The sequence below is a fragment of the Pempheris klunzingeri genome, chromosome 13 (assembly GCF_042242105.1).
Source record: "Pempheris klunzingeri isolate RE-2024b chromosome 13, fPemKlu1.hap1, whole genome shotgun sequence".
NCBI classification, from domain to species: Eukaryota; Metazoa; Chordata; class Actinopteri; order Acropomatiformes; family Pempheridae; genus Pempheris; species Pempheris klunzingeri.
The window spans coordinates 17,218,427-17,235,301 of record NC_092024.1 but is presented as its reverse complement, the minus strand read 5'-3'; the positions used below and the strand labels follow the sequence as shown (position 1 = coordinate 17,235,301).

General features: G+C 40.6%; 1 protein-coding gene across 1 annotated transcript; it reads left to right on the top strand.

Moving 5' to 3' along the window:
• The first annotated feature begins 1,248 nt into the window (after nucleotides 1-1,248).
• LOC139211753 (phospholipid phosphatase 2-like) lies at nucleotides 1,249-16,160 on the top strand. The gene is made up of 6 exons (XM_070842113.1): nucleotides 1,249-1,373; nucleotides 12,132-12,283; nucleotides 12,373-12,635; nucleotides 13,580-13,637; nucleotides 14,545-14,721; nucleotides 14,973-16,160. The coding sequence occupies exons 1-6, from the start codon at nucleotides 1,313-1,315 to the stop codon at nucleotides 15,120-15,122; spliced, it is 861 nt and encodes a 286-aa protein (XP_070698214.1). The 5' UTR covers nucleotides 1,249-1,312; the 3' UTR covers nucleotides 15,123-16,160.
• Nucleotides 16,161-16,875: the final 715 nt, after the last annotated feature.

Below are 16,875 nucleotides of genomic sequence, written 5' to 3'. Positions count from 1 at the left end.
GCACGAGTGTTATGAAAAACGTTAACAACGGCTCCGTTATATTCAAGTGTCCCATTCAGCCATGACAAGATGACAGTGAGCCAGCATGCACAATACCAGGACCCTAAAACTGAAGCATCTAAATGGAATCCAGCTGTTACTGTTGCTTTCATGCTGTTCTATTTCAAAATGTCTATTTCTGCAGAGCAAGAAAACATAGTGTGTTAAAACTAGTGTGGAAAAACACAACTCATGTCTGTAACAAACACACAATGCATGTTGACCATTAGCAGATCGCTCACTGTGGCAGGAAAAACTGTCAGATTAAAGAGTTTGATTCCCACTGGGGACAAAAAGTGTCTGAAGGATACTCACAATTTTGAATTTGGATTCATTTTTTTCGCCAACTCATGAACACTTTGGCTCTTTAGATGCAGAGCTACCACTTTTTTTTTATATACTCATAGAAGCTCATTCCTGCCAGGGAAAGAAACACAAATATAGTTAGGAATGATTAAAAACAATGTCAATACTCGCAACTTGGCACAAAAAGGCTTCCATAATACAGACATAAATAATATATAACTATAGAATGCATTCTGTTCAGAAATGTATAATATATAATATAAACTCCATTTATGTAGCCCTTTTCTTGGCAACTTTACAAAGCTTTACAAAATAAATAAAAACCAGAAAAGACGGTTTAAAAGAAGAGTGAAACCAAAGGACTTAGACACATAGGAAGTTTATTCTGAAACATACTAAAATTTTGAATAGTGTGAATAATCCTCAGATATGTTCTGTCATCTGTGGGAATCAATCTTTAATCTGGAAAGGTAAGTTTTCCCTCACACAGTGTGTGAAATGGGTTGTGCCATGTGCCATTAACCAAAGAGTTAACCACGTGGTTCATTTCACTGCTTGGACTCGATCAGGCAACATAAAGCCACAGAGGGCGACGCAGAGAAAGAGAAAGTAGAGAAAGTGGGGATTTTTCCTTCAGTCCACAGGCAACATTTCGGGAATCCTTTGTTGAGTCCCATTTCTAGTGCGCTCTTCGTGTGGGAGGACAGCCCCCCCCCCTCCGCCCTCCGTGCGTAAAAAGGCAGGACGCAGCTACGAGCAGCGCGACGCGTCCTCTGCTGCTCACCTGTAAAAGAGCAGTGAGCAGACAGACAGACAGACAGACAGACAGGTACACAGGAGCGGAGCCGGAAGAAGAACAAGCAGGTCGATTTGTCCCGAGTCCACACAGTAACTCCAGGCGTTTCTTAGAGTACAACTCCGCTTTTCAGTGCTTTATTTATGAAAGTGGAGCGGCATCGGAGGAAACATGACCGAGCAAGGAAAGAAGCTGATTCTGATCGTGGTGGATGTTCTTTGTGTCATTGTTGGTGAGTGACTATCCCCTTCTCCTCCCCTTCTCCTTACAATATGGCTGAAATATCACTAGTTTCAGACTGTATAGCTCCTCTGGTGCGCGTTAATATGTTAATTTACGCGTAGCTGATTTGAAAATGCGAAGATTTTAGATTTTATTGAAAACTTTGCAAGGTGAGGCATGGGATTGCCCAACACACACACACACACACACACACACACACACACATACATACACACGATGATTAATAGTTTTCTCACAGTTCACAAAATTCTTTTGTTGCTGCAAGATTAGAGGTTATTGGCACCTGTTTTAGGAGTTCAGGATCTGCATTTAAAAAGCTGTAACTTGTTGCATTAGAGGACATTGATTGGCAGTGACTGTACTTCCACCAGTACAATGAAACATTGCAAGTCATTGGTCTCTATCTTGTTCAAACAGGCCACACAGAGTCTTTCCCAACAGTGAGTAAGAATGCTGCAGTGACTTAACTGATCTCTGGCTGTCACTGGAGTGATTTCTTCATGGGAAGCATTTGGGTGAAGATAGGGCACATCCTTTCTTATCTCACTATCTGCAAACTATCTGTCAAAGTGCTGATTTGCTGAGTCGAACAATTTGAATGCAGTGTGTTTGTTGTGTGGAAGTGACCACAAAGTGCAGTACGGATGTGTGTGTGTGTGTGTGTGTGTGTATGTGTGTGTGTGCATCTCCAGCTGTCTCTTGTGTTTCTCTGATGAATAATTCCCCGTGCTCTGTGAATGCATTCTTGCTTTCTGCACATTTTTTTTTTCCTGCACCCTGTGGCCCTTTTTTCTTTTTCAAACTTAAAGGGTGAGGAGGAAGAGCAGAGATCACCGTCAATGAATCTCTGTCTGTGACAGTTAAAATCCTGTTTTGGAGCCTGTGGACCAGGTGTGTGTTTGTATGTGAGAGGGGTCCTCTTGTGTGTGTGTGTGTGAGAGAGAGAGAGAGAGAGAGGTCCTCTGCTGTGTAGGTGTGTGTGATACTGTACAGGGAACAAAATGGCTTGTTGCAACTCGCTCTACTCTACTAGTCCGGGAACGACACAAAGCCATTAACAGACCTGACATCTTCCAGCTGTTTGTGTCACATCTGCTCACATTTCTGTCACCACGACAGGCTGAGAGAGGTTGAAGGTGAAATGATGGAAAAAAGGAAGGATGTTCATTCCTCTCTGAATGAACCGAGAGATTGAAGGACACAACATTTGTGTATATGTGTGAGTTTGCATCCAGTTGTGGACCCATCTGGAGGCTGACAGGGAGGAATGATAATCACTGTTCTGCTGTTCGGCCCCCTCTGCTCTCAAAATGCATCTCCTTGTGTGTGCGCACCTAACGAGGAGCCCACTGTCTTCGCCCTGCGTGACCATTTTGACCATTTCTTTAGGGATGAACTCAATGACAGAAAATGTTGGGGGGAAAAAACTTGCTGAGGCTGGTAAAAGGGCTTTATTATTAGATTATTTAATTTAAAGAGTAGACAAGTTTTTTTTGTTTTTTTTTCCTAAATAGCCAAGAGAAACCTCTTTAAAATGAAGGGTTAAAGAATACTGTTGTGAAATCAGAGATGTGATGATTAACGACTCGTCAACCACCAAAATTCCTTTGGCTGACTAAGCTTGAAGTTCATGCATTTATCATGTTTCAACTAAAGCATATCGGACGAATCCAAGTGTGTGTGACCTGTGGGAGTTTTGTCAGTCAGAGGTGTAAGTTAGTCACCAACCTTTAGAAAGTGAAGCCATTCGTTTTAATATTTGCGCTCTGTTGTTCTGAGGTGACTGATGAGAGAAAATCATTTCCTGTAAATTCAATTGAGAAACTTTTTAAAGATAAAATTACTGAAAATCAGTGCCTCAACATGAATGTGTTCAAGGAAACACTTCAAAGATGATGATTTATAATGTGAGTGATGAAGAAATTTTAAAAAATGAATCAGCGACTTTTGATGTTTGATTAATCGTTTGTCTGTTTTCTAGCACAAATGTCAAACATTTGATGGTTCCAGCTTCTCAAATGTGAGGATTTGCTTCTTTTTCTTGTCTTGAATTACAGTAAATAGAATAGTTTTAAATCTGTGCTCAAGAAAATTGTCAAAACGTCAGAGAAAATATGAGAAATTATTGAAAATCTCCATCACACAGAGCCCAAAGTGAAGATGTCCAATTGATTTTTGTTGTGCCAATCAGTCTTCAATCATAATATTGATACTATATGGTTTTATTTCTCAGCTGTATGTTCTCTGCTCTCCGCTTTGCCTGCATTTGTGTTAAGGTTTCATAACAGGGTTTATGATCGCAGGTGTATCTCACTGTACAAACAAACACCTCATCTCCAGGTCTGGTCTTCTTCATTTCCTTCTTTTAATCATCACATCTTCATTTCTTTAGTGCCTGGTCGGTTTTTGTTTGTTTCCATTTGGACATCTGATCTGTGCGCAGAGGGTAAACGATCATCACGTTTGATCCCCCCTCATTTAGAGAAGTGTGTGTGTGTGTGTGTGTGTGTGATATCGCAGGAATGTGCTGAGTGTTCAGATTGTAACTGATCTGTGATTCTGCTCAGTGTTTTATTCCTCCGTCTTCCTCTCTGCAGTCGAACCTCCATCCTGCCATTATTTGTTTCAACTGCACACGCACACGCACACACACACACACACACTATTGTACTTACTTTGTCACTGATAGATGCCACCCAGTGTTGTTACACTGTCTCAGTCAAATTATCAAGATTATAAAAAAAAAAAAAAACTTTTATAAGAACAGGCTGCTCTGTTCTTTTGTTTCACTTCAGTCTTCATTTTTTCTTGGTATTAGTCTTACATGCAGTGTAACACACATACAAAGAACACTTTCAAAGGCAATAACATTACATGAGAGAAACAAACATGTTCTTTTGAATCAGAGGAAATGCATAAAGTGTTCATTAGCGAGCTTTAGACCGTGCTGGGCTAACTATCCCTAACCCCCTGTTTCTAGTCCTGACTGTAGCTTCCTGTTTAGCTGACGGAGATGAGAGTTCAACAGAGACATGAATTAAGTGTATTTATTCTTTTAACCATCACTATTCTGTTTAGGAAAACCCTCTGTTCCCGCTTGTTTATCTCACAAAGCTTGGACGGACACCATCTGAAGGAACTGTCTGAACTCGCTGCCTTCAGCTCTGACACTGTTTTTCATGTTGTTCGTGTCTGTTTTAATGGTGTTTGTACATCATGAGGCACTGAAGAGCTGGAGTCTGTCAGCAAGACTGAGCCCAGCTGGTGCTGCACTTCTCAACCACGCAGAGGTCACTGGGATATTGGTTTCACTATCTCCGTTTAATTGCTTTTTATGACTCTGATGACTCATTTTTATTTCAGTTCCAGTTCCTGTGGTTCAGTGATGATGGCAATAATCCTCACACCAAGTAGCGGGTTCAAAACCGCTACTTTTACTAGTTTTAAGTTTTTGATTTTCAGTAATTCCACCTCCACTTGTAGCGCTCATTAGCTGGTCTGTACATATGCAGCAGGATAAAGGATCCATATAATGGACTCGCAAGCACATTTTGTTTCAAGTTTGGTGTCAGGGGTGCAGGTCAGCAGCCTCTAAAACTTGAAAGCAAATACCAGTCATTCTGAAAATTCACATGTCGGTCAGATGATCTCAGACACTCACTTCACACTTCAGTCACTATTTTAGTGAGCTTGAACGACTCACTTCAACACACAGAAACACAACTCCGAGTTAATTGTGAAATCCTCACTGTCCCCACTTTGAATCCTCATGTCCTTTTTTTGCATTTATTCAAAAAGCATTTTGAAAGCAGCTTGTTTGCTTAATTTGATGCATTTCTGGCTGAAACAGGATGTTGGTGCAGGACAAAATGGGGTGAGACACTTAAGAAGAGGCTCTTAATGTGAGGCAGTGTAAGCAAAAGTGATTTATGAAAAGTGATTTATGAAAAGGGATGGATGTGAGTTGTTCCAGTTGTGTTATTCATGTGAGTGTTTTATATAAGCCAACTGTTGGATGGAAAGTGTACATGATTAGTACACTTTGGTGCATGTGTTTGAAAATATAGATGTACAGTGCGTTAGTATGTGATTGACACACTTTTTTTGGTCTATAGATCAGATGGAGCAAATGGCAAAATCACAACTTCCCAGAGTCCAAGGTGACGACTTAGAATACATGACTTGCTTTTCAAACCAAACTCCACAATAGTCAGTTTACTTAAAAACAGAGTACTTAAAAAAGGCAAATATTTACATTTGAGGAGCAGGAACCAGAGAATCTTTGCTATTTTGATTTATTTTTTTGTGTAAAAGATTATTTAAATGATTCAGTGATCAAAAAAAGTTGTGTGGCGATTCATCATTTCAGCTCTCGTTGGTTAGAATGACACAACATTTAAGATTTCTATTTTAGTTTAGGTGAGAATTTGCGTAGAAATGAAAGTATTGCTTGTCTACAGTACTTATGAACACAGCCTCACTCTTACAAGTCATTACAAGTTTCAGGACTGAACCGAAGGGACTGAAGAGTTTTGCAACAGAGCCGATGTGGAGCACAGCCGACTGTCGGCAGCTGTTGTTGTTTGTCGCTGCAGAATGTCATTTATGTGCCGTTTTAACATTTTGCTGACATGTTTGAGATGCTTCTCCAACTGCTTTAAGTGCACGCACACACACACACACACACACACACACTTTCTCATGTGCAGCTTTCTTTCTTTTTCTCACAGGAGTGTCAGGGAGCAAAAGTCAACACTTCCTACTTGACTTTGACACAAAATTGGCAATTGTGTGTGTGTGTGTGTGTGTGTGTGTATGTGAAGGCCAACTTCTTGTAAAACGTACCGATGTATGAAATGTTGTTGTATCTAGAAGTGTTCGCGTTAATGGTTTTATCTGGAGGTGGTTTCAGAAGGTCTTTTCGGTACGTTGGTGGTTTCATGTGAGAGAGGAAGAATAATTTCCGTTTTCTGATGTAAAGCTCAGTCAGTTTTTTCACTTTAGTGAGATGAGCTTCAAAGGTGTGCAGGGTCGAATGAATTGACTGAAAACTGTCTAGTTTGCATCATGGTCAAGCAGAGAGAGCATACTTGACACCTGAATATACCGCTGACTAAAAAGCTGACAGATTAATTAAAGACACAACTTCCCCTTTGGCAAGTCAGTTCAGTCATGGCGGGGTACAATCCAATCCCCTTCAGACCCAGCCTCCACTCTAATGGACCTAACTTGTAGGTACAGGAGTAAGTCATGTACTGTACACGCCTCACATTCTTCTTGAACTGGATATTACCATTAAAAATGAATCGCATCATAACTCAATTTGCAGATTTCTACAATCTAGAAACACAGGATTTGAACAAAGCAGGCAAAGTTATCAGCTAGCTGGTGAACATAGTGGAGAATTTAGCAGCTGAAGAGTTATTGATATTTGGTGGAGACCAAAAAAAGAGCTAAAAGAAAGTGAATATTGGACAAAGACAAGTAAATATTGTTGTTCGGTAGCTTGTGGGTGTGTAATTAAGCAACAGTTTAAGTTGCATTTAAGTTGATTATATCTTGTTTCTGCTGCCCTATTTATATTTATTACCTACTGTAGGTTTAAAATAGCCACATTTTAGTAGAAACGGATGAACCGTAGACCTACCCACATGCATAGTTAACACATATGTCTTAGGAAAGATCTAAGACTGAGGACAAAATTCAGGCCTGAAAGGGTTAAAGTAGTGATGCTCAAACTTTTCATACAAAAAAACCTTTTGCTGCTCCAAAGCAGCTATTATACCAAGGAAAAAGCTTTTTGTGTCCGGTGTCGTGTTGGACTTTCCCAGGAAAAAATCCCCAGCCTCACAGGAAATGATGGGCTTTCTTTCCAACAACAGTTTTCCTGGATTTAGAAGATTAACCTCCCAAATAATGATGAACAATTAAAGCTAATATAAACAGAGCAAACTGGCAGTGCAGAAATCCAATACCGAAGACTGTCTACCCAAAATAGACCAAACTAGGATCTTCATGAGTTAAATATCGGTTTTCTGAGCACCTCAGTGTGATGCAGAGCGGCAGTCACAAATCCCTGTTAGCTAACAAACTGCGAGGTTGCCGAGGCAGACGTACAAATCTCACAGTCGTCTGCCGAGTTTTGGCATGCAGAGCTCAAACAAATGTTCACCTATACACTGTCTCCTATCAGTGTCTCAGTTATTCGTGGGCCTTGGACACTCATCTTGAGGACTGAATAACAGGAACACTTCCCACTTCCCGTTGGGTCAGAGGTCAAGGGGAAGTTGTACTTGTGTCTGATCCCAAATTCCATCATGTTTATTTTCTCAAAGTGGAATCAGAGGGGGGGGGGGGTGCTCTTGCCAGAAGAGATTGTGAAAGCGTAAAACAATACTTTCCCTTCTTCCTTTTTTATCTCTCGTGGACGTTTTGTTACTGAAGACAAAAACTCAGCAGAAACTTTGTGTGTGACTGCCTCTTTTGAAACATTGGACATTGGAAACAGTTTCTGGATTGTTTGCAGCTTAGTTTAGCTGTAGAAAAGGAGAAAAAAGACAGCCACATGTAAAATGTCAGAGAAGGATGACACAGGCTGTTACAGTCCACCAAAGAACTTGTTTTTTTAGTTGTCAAAGTTTTAATCTAGTAGCCTACAACAGACACTAGAGATAAAACGTGCTAAAAAAGTAGTTACTACTAGTTTCACTGTGATATAAAAACCTCAAGTTTTGGGAATTTTCAGATCAATAAAGGAACGATTTGGAGAGGAGGCAGGTAATAATAAATTAAAGACAAAATCTTGCACAGGTTAAGAAGATTCTCTAAAACATCATGAAGACTAACATGCATTTTGTCACTAAAGCTGAAATAAGGCTGTTTTTTTTTTTGTTTTTTTTTTAAATTGCATTGACAGCTTTGAGATTCAAGACTATCCTGCCTGCCAGCACCTCTAAAGCTCACTTATTACCACATGGCATCTTGTTTGTTTCTGCAGTACAGACACAGTACAGTAAAAACCACGGCATGTGTTTTTAGAGGTAGTGAAGTGCTATAACCGTGACGACAAGACTCGGGAATGCCGCTGCATGTGACTGTTGTTTCACGAAAAACAGGTTAAACAAACAAGGCATAATGTGTCAGAGGCGTATTATTGAGCTTTGGAGAGGACTGGACTGGTTTCCAGTATTATGCAGCTGGAGTGAAAACGACTTACAGATAATGCAATTGGCTTTTTAACAGTTTATCCATGTCCCATAAAACCATTCGTACATTTCCATTGATGCACAGGTTAAACACAAGAGATGTAAAAACGATGGCAAAGGAGGTGTATATTTTTTTCACTTTGGGCCCTTGCCTCCAGTTGTTATGCTAAGCTAGGCTAACCACATCCTGATTTAAGCTCCGTAGTCTATTTAAGGCACAGGCGTAAGAGTGGTGTCGATCTTCTCATCTAACTCTTGCCAAGATGGCAAAAAAACACATTTATCAAAATGTCCAATTGTTCCTTTAAGAACAGTCACTGAGTTATCGAAGCATGTACACAAACAAAAGCAGAGATTAATAAATAAATATGTTTTTCTCTTGGAGGGAAAGAGTAACATTTTTTTTTTTTGAGTAAATTAGGGATCTGAACCTCTCTCCCCTCAGCCTCAGCCAGAGGGAAGGCTGCTCCACCAGGACAGGCCTATAAAAACATACCAGGCCTTCTGGATAAGTAGAGCAGATAAAAACAGTCCGTCTCTCTCAGATAATGGGACCTCTCCATGGGCTCAGCCCCCAGAGGCCGTTGGAGCATATTTGATACGAAGTGGGACGGACTTCCTCGCTCGTTCTGCTGTTCAATAAGGTGAGCAGTGGTTGCCCTGTGTGTGTTTGTGTTGAAGGACGTTGCCCAACTCTGTCCACTCACATCTCCTCCCAGGCAGTGTGCGGCCACTAGAGACCTGTGTCAAACACGCACCATCTTATCTAAATGTTATCCTTGCACCCTGCAGAATAAACAATGGTTGGGCCTCACTTCAAAGAGAAGCTGAGAGCACGCTTGACCTGCTGGAATAATGAACCCTGGGATGTGAGGAGCAAAGGGAGGGCTTCCTTTCATGAAAGTAAATTCTCCTTAATGAGGAAACTGCTTGTCATCAGAGATCATTAGTGCCACTAATGGAACAAATATCACATTAGGCATCGCAGCTACTGTGTGTGTGTGTGTGCATTTCAGCACACATGCCAGAAAATACACAAACATGGGTTTAAACAGCTTAAATCAGTATTTTTACCCTAAAAATGGATCCAATGACGATATGTTACGCTCATAATGATGGACCTCCAGAGAATCACCACCTGAATCTACAGCTCCAGACCTGTTAAAGAAAACATTTGGTAATTCTCCGGTTTTTCCTGTGATATTGTGTTGCTTACACCATGCGTTTATCATCTCACAATTCAAGCATATCAGGAAGTGGAAGTGTGTGTGTGTGTGTTTGTTCTTGTACTTGCTACATAGTGAGAACCAGAGCACGCATTTCACCAGAAGAGTGAGGACAATTTGGGGAAGTGAGGATATTTTGGCTGGTCCTCACAACTTTAAAAGATCCAACTGAGTGTTATTAAGGTTAGGGTAAGAGATTTAATTGTGATTGTTAAGGTTTTGGACAAGGGACTGGGGAATGCATCATTGAAATGATTGTCCATGCAAAGATAGAAGTGCAAGTATCTGTGTGTGTGTGCTTGGCCAGGTTCGGAGATGGTTGTGGTCCAAGCAAAGGCACTAGAGAACGGGGGGTTGGAAATACGCCCCTGGTCCACATTTGTATTAAGTGGCGAATCCCTGAATCCCAGTTTTAATCAGTCATTCACTGATCCAGCGCAACACAGAGACCATTCAACCTTCATTACAACAAGTAACAACAGCAACTAACACGATTCATCTTTCATAGACTACACATGCTTGCATAGTATTCTACTCAAACATCCATTAACATCCATTACATCCTTAATAAACAATACATTATTTATTGAGAAGGCATATGAAACCGTTACTTGGGTGTCCCTATCCATGCCAGGATGGTTTGGCATATTGAATAAATCTGGTACAGCTTCACCACACTCACATTTCTCATGTCATGTGTTCCATTTCACACAGATTTGGCGAGAAGCTCTGTAGTTCTTATTACCAACAAATCCCATGAAAGACGAATTGATCCCACTAACAAGTATTGTCTCCGTAGCTAAAGTCTGATATCATATGTTTTTTTATGCTTGTTTCTTTTGAGTTGATCCCACATACACAGACTGACTTTATGTGTACATAGTCACAAGCTGCTAAATCGGTGGCTGAAAAGTTCACCATCATCTCCTATTTGATTAACGTTCGCTAAAAACTGCAGTGCCTAGTTTTGGAAATTTACTGAAACTTTGTTTGAAAATGGAAGTTATGGGAATTTTTTTGGATTTTTTTTTTTTTTTTTTTTACCAGTTTTGAGTTCTTTCTTTCCCTCCACATTCCTGCTTCAAACTTCCTCCTGCGAGCCTGAATTCACCAAAGCAAAGTTTATTCATACCTTCAGTGTCAAACATTAATATTCATGCACGTAGGAGGAAGCAGAGAAGAGAAAACACTGACTGTAAATGTTCACACCTGATGGATGACCTCAGATTTAATTCACACTCTCGACCTGTACACGTTTGTACACGTGACATCGTGTTGAATTACCTTCCCAAAATTACCTGTCTGGGAGCATGTTTTCCTTTGTGTTCGTGTGTCCTCATGTGGTTTCATTTAGTCCTGCCTGTCGGGGTGACAGTCACACACTCTGGAGGAAGGAAGCAATCTGTTAGTGGAGAGCCACTCTTATGGCATTACCCACTTATTATACAGCTCCTGCTTGCAAAAACAAACTGCCACCATTCCTCGCTTGTATTTGCTTCAGCAGCTCAGTTCTGAAAACAGGAAAAGTATTTAAGAGTTGTAGTTTAGAGGGTTCTTGTGGATTGGCCTATTGTCCCTGCTCAGATTTAAGAGACAGGTTTATGTCCCTCTGCTGCTGCTGTGTCACTCTGAACTCTGACTCTTTTGTTTGCATGTGCAGAGAAACTATTAAACCAAATTTTATGTCTGTCATACATAGACACTATTTGTCATGACAGACTTAAAAGCATGTTTTTGTTTTCAGAGGTGTGTGTATGAGTCTGTTTTTGCTGCACGTCTCTGTGTGTCTTTAGTTCAATCCTCAGCTCCCAGGCCCTTCTTTGTGTAAATGGTGCCCCAATGTCAAAGGTCACGGCTGTCCTGTCCCGCGTGTTTCTATGGTGACAAGCGGTCTCTCCATAGAGAGCGACCGTGGTGACCTGTAGAGGTGAAGTTGTTGCCACTGAGCTCCACCGATGACAAATTAATTTACTTGGCAGAGTTGGGCCTTCTGCCCAAAGCCAAAACACAAGTCCATCAGTGTGTTCTTAGCTGTTTCCTGAGCTGCACCTCATTGTGTTGCAGCTCACTTGTCAACGCTCAGCTGAAGGGCTGAAGGGTCGAAGCCGCTCTCAAGATCACAAACACAAAAGATGGCAATACTTTTTCACTTGCTGCACCTATTAGATGAAAAATATACCTTTATCCCATGATTGTCTGTAAGTAAGACTTGGTGTAGGTTTGATTAGGGCACCATGCCTGCATATTTTTATTTTTTTTTAACAGTGGAGTAAATTCTGTGCTCATAATACAGACCGTCATCTGTTGTTCTTCCAGCGGGTCTGCCCTCTATCATCCTGACGCTGATGTTCAGTCCATACCAAAGAGGAATCTACTGCGACGATAAGAGCATCAGCTATCCCTACAGGAGAGACACCATCTCCCATGGAGGCATAGCTGCCGTCACCATCACCTGCTCCATCACCATTGTGAGTCCCAACATGTTGCTCGTCTGATCAGTGTAAAAATAAATCTACCTTTTACCAAAGATGACGCGTCTCCTCCACCCGCTCCCCAGATCACCACAGGAGAGGCCTACCTTGTGCACACAAAGCGTCTGCACTCCAACTCCCAGTTCAACCAGTACCTGTCGGCTCTTTATAAGGTGGTGGGCACCTTCCTGTTTGGAGGAGCCGTCAGCCAATCGCTGACCGACCTGGCCAAGTTCACTATAGGTCGTCCCCGTCCAAACTTCTTATCTGTGTGCGCCCCGGTCAGCTGTAATGGATACCTGCTGCACATCAACTGTACCGGCAACCCTCGCAATGTGACTGAATCCAGGTGCAATAAGTCGACACATTGCCGCTCTCTCACACACAAATCTTTATTAGGAAGTGAAGGCAAACACAATTAATGGCAGCTCATATTTAAACTGACAACAACCCAGAAATAAGGATTCTTAAGAAATCTTAAGACTTTGCTCTTGTTAGAAAATGATATGACAATATTGAGCTGTGCAACATATTAATATATTTCATTTGGTAACCATACCTAACATTAATAATCATAATTGGAAATACAAAAAATGCAATTTGCAAGTAGATAAACCACATGAAAATAGCAAATCCTCACATTTGAGGAGTTAGAACCAGGACACTTTCTGCATTTTTGCTTCAGTAATTAGTTAAATTTGGAATTTATTATAAAAACATTAATTGATTTGATTCCATAACTGCAAGATTGAAACTGATCTATGAGAGTAAATATCATCAGGAATCAAGTGAGTAAGTCTTAAAATAACTTGCATCTTTTTTTATTTCCTGGATCAGTTTTATGAACTTAATGTCAGTGTTCCAAGTCGGTGCCAACTGGTTTAGATATGATACCCATATTAGGAAATTATTGTATGTGAAGTTTATCAAATGTTTAAAATAATGTCAAACATCTATCACAAGGGATTTTTATTCGCAGTCATTAACCAAAAAAAACATTCAGTCTACAGTGACGTAATGCAGAAAACAAGCAAATCTTTATGTTTCTGGACGTCAGACTGACAAACTCATTGTTCAGCGGTAAACATCATGTTTAGTTTTGTCAGTAAGGATCAGTTTGGACCATGTTAACTAAACCCTGCTGGATTTAATCCTACTGTTAACGCACAATCAAAAGGTAGTCTGACTGAACATCATAGTCTTTGTAACTCATTATCATATTCATTGAAAATCACTGATAGAGTGAGTGAATTTTGTACATTGAGTGCATTCTGTTGCTGTATTACTCTGCAGGTTGTCGTTCTACTCCGGCCACTCTTCCTTCGGGATGTACTGTATGCTCTTTCTGTCGGTGAGTATGTCGTCGCCGTCGTCGTTGTTGAACACTTTCTGTGTCTGTTAAACGTCTGTTTGCCAAAGAAACCCACAAGTGACTCAAAACAGGAGGGGGGGCAGCACAGCTGATGTTTGGAAACATCATTGTTGTAATAGTGCACACTGTACAATGGCCGGAAGATGACTGATTCAGCGGTTTAATCCCTGCTGGAGCATTCAGGAGTGACACTGTCTGCTGGAGTCAATGACGCCACAGTTTTCTGTTATTATATTTCCCATTAAGACAAGACTGCATATTGTCATTACTCAGAATTTATACGATCCCTCACAAAAGGCACACAATTAAATCAGAAACGTCAATTAACAATCATACATATTTGTTTATGTTTTGTTTAAATTTTGGTAAATGGTGGGATTACAAAGATGGGAAGAGTTTTGAAATCAATTTGTGTCAAAATATCAATAAAAATAAAATGCAAAGAAAAGCCAGAGTAAATCAAAATGAAAGCAAACAATCCCGACCTTTATCATAGATCATTCCTCCTCCAAATGCGCAATTAACCACAAATTTTAATCATTTCATATCTTTTATGAGACACTAATTACTTAAGTTTATTTTAGGGTAATAATTTTTAAGTGAGGGTCAGGTTTTTTTGAAAACTGAATTTTATTTTTGTACTATTAAATCTGATTAACAATGAGAAGAAGCTCATTAAAAACATACATTATGTTTTGAGATATAGACCAAAGCAAAGCTTACGCTGACCTAATAAACTCCTGTATATTTGGCCGACTATTCTCTCAACAAATGGCTCAAACGGAATTTACAAATAAAAAGGTTTGAATGCAGAAACCAGTTGATCTGAAACATCAATGTGCCTGTGTGTGTGTGTGTGTGTGTGTGTGTCTGTGTGTGTGTGCAGCTCTACGTCCAGGCCCGGATGCAGGGGAAGTGGACGCGACTGGTCCGACCGACCATCCAGTTCTTCCTGATAGCGTTCTCCCTGTATGTGGGATACACGCGTGTGTCTGACTACAAACACCACTGGAGTGACGTAGTGGTTGGGCTGCTGCAGGGAGCTCTCATCGCTGTGCTCACTGTGAGTACGACGATGTGCTGCTGTGCCACTCGTACAGAAAGAGATATTGAAACTAGCAAACTAGTATGAGTTCCCTGACACACGTGGACATACAATACATGGACATACCAGTCCATGTCTTGGTTGAATGACATCTGCGACAGATTGCATAACAAAAAGAGCGTCTTTTTATACATAAGTAGAAGCACAACTACCAGCACATGATTTTTACTTCATACACTCAGATCTTTACTCTTCTCCTGTTCCTTCAGGTCCGATATGTGTCTGACTTCTTTAAGCAGCGCCCCCCTCACTGCACACGACCAGACACGGCAGAGATTGAGCACCTTGAACGCAAACCAAGCCCGCAGCCTCCCGACTCGCAGCACGGAAACCACTACAACTACTCTGGACCCGTATGAGCTCTCCACAGCAGCAGCAGCAGCTCTTACTAACCCAGCCTAACACTCTCTATAACAGCAGCTCCGTTACCAAAGGACCTGTGACTTTTACAGAAAACAAATAACTCAATGCAGCAGCCACTACCTGGAAATCCGGACTAGACCTGCTCCCCTCGACTTCCCAACAGTTTTCCAGCTACGAAAACTCAGATTCCCAAAACCTGTTGGAGCAGCAGCTCCCCCATCTGTGTCTGTTAGTCAGGGGGTGTGTGTTGAGAAAATGTGTGAGTGATTGTTCTGTTTGAAAGCGTGCAGTTATATATATTTTATGTTTGTTGGTTTTTTCTCAATTCTTTGCTGCTTTTTGAGAAGTAAGTTTCAAGTTTGTGGGGGAGAGTTTCTGCTGTGAGTTAAACTAAAAAGGGAGCAAAAGCTGCTAAGATCTTTAAATTTCAAAAGCACCAACCAAAGATTTCTTTGTCCTTGGATGGAGTGACAAAACCTTGGAGGCTGAATGTTTTCCACTTTGTTGCTTATTACAGTCTGATAAGACTTGTTTTACCGACACTGGAGCTAGATTATATCTGCCTGTCATTTACTACACAGATGTTTCTAGATTTTACTGTCTTTAGAAGATAGAATGTGTAATGATGGACTGTTTTAACAATATACATGATTATGTATAGTTCTAACATTTTTATTATGTTTATAACTACTGTACCGAATAAATTGTGTAGCTTTTATAGAATGTATTATTACTACTTTGCTGTCATGTTACAGTGCAACTTTTTAAGCCGGCACAATTGTTCTGGGTGTTTTTCTTCTTTTATAGAGACGAACTTCACCTAAGTGATTGGAAGAGGACGGCCAAAGACAAATGGAGACATTATTGGGGCAAATGTATCCCATAAACCGTTTCCTGAACTGAACTAATTTCACCTTTTCGGACCTCTTCCTTCCCTTTTTATATCGACGTGTAATCAAACTGCACATAATGTAATCGTTTCTATTAGCCTGGCGGTTGTGTTTTGTAGTTTTCTCCATAAATATTAGCCAGCAGCCAGTTGTCTTTTGAGTATTTACTTCAACACCAAGAAGTCATGCAAACCATCCAAGCCTTATTGTGGTTAAGCAAATACTACTTTTTCTTTTTTACACTGCTATGTTCTTGTTGAAAATGGTACACAACACACTGACACAGGATACGTGTCTGGACCTGCTGGTTGGCAGTTGTGGGATTCCTCAGTCCCAAAGGAATGGAGCTGTTAGTTAAGCTGTTGTGTTAACAACAGGTTTAAAGTCACACCAGGTAGATCAGAGTGCTGGGATTTTTTTATTCTCGTCATAGGTATGATGCCTCACTGCTGGGGGAGATTTTTAATTACAAAACCATGCCAAGATCTGGTTTCCAGGGGAAGTCCATCCATATTAGGTAACATTTTCCCACTACTAGTGTGTAGTAATCCAGTAAAATGGCCCAGATTTGAAATGTTTTTTCTTTTACTGCGACAGTTTTTTTATTTATACAGTCAGCAGACACTGCAACATTATGTCAACATTTAATGTCTCTAGCTACCTGGCTAATGTAAGCCCAGTAGTCACTCTTTTAGCTCCATTTTGATCTCCAACTTCTGAGGGAAATATCTGTCTGTTTGGCAGCTAAACGCTCCACTGTTTCACCAGCTAATTCCTAACTTTGTCTGATGTTTGGTGCCGAGTAGGCAGCATACACTCGGTACGCTTAAATGCTTTTTTTTGCTGGAAATGACTGGGA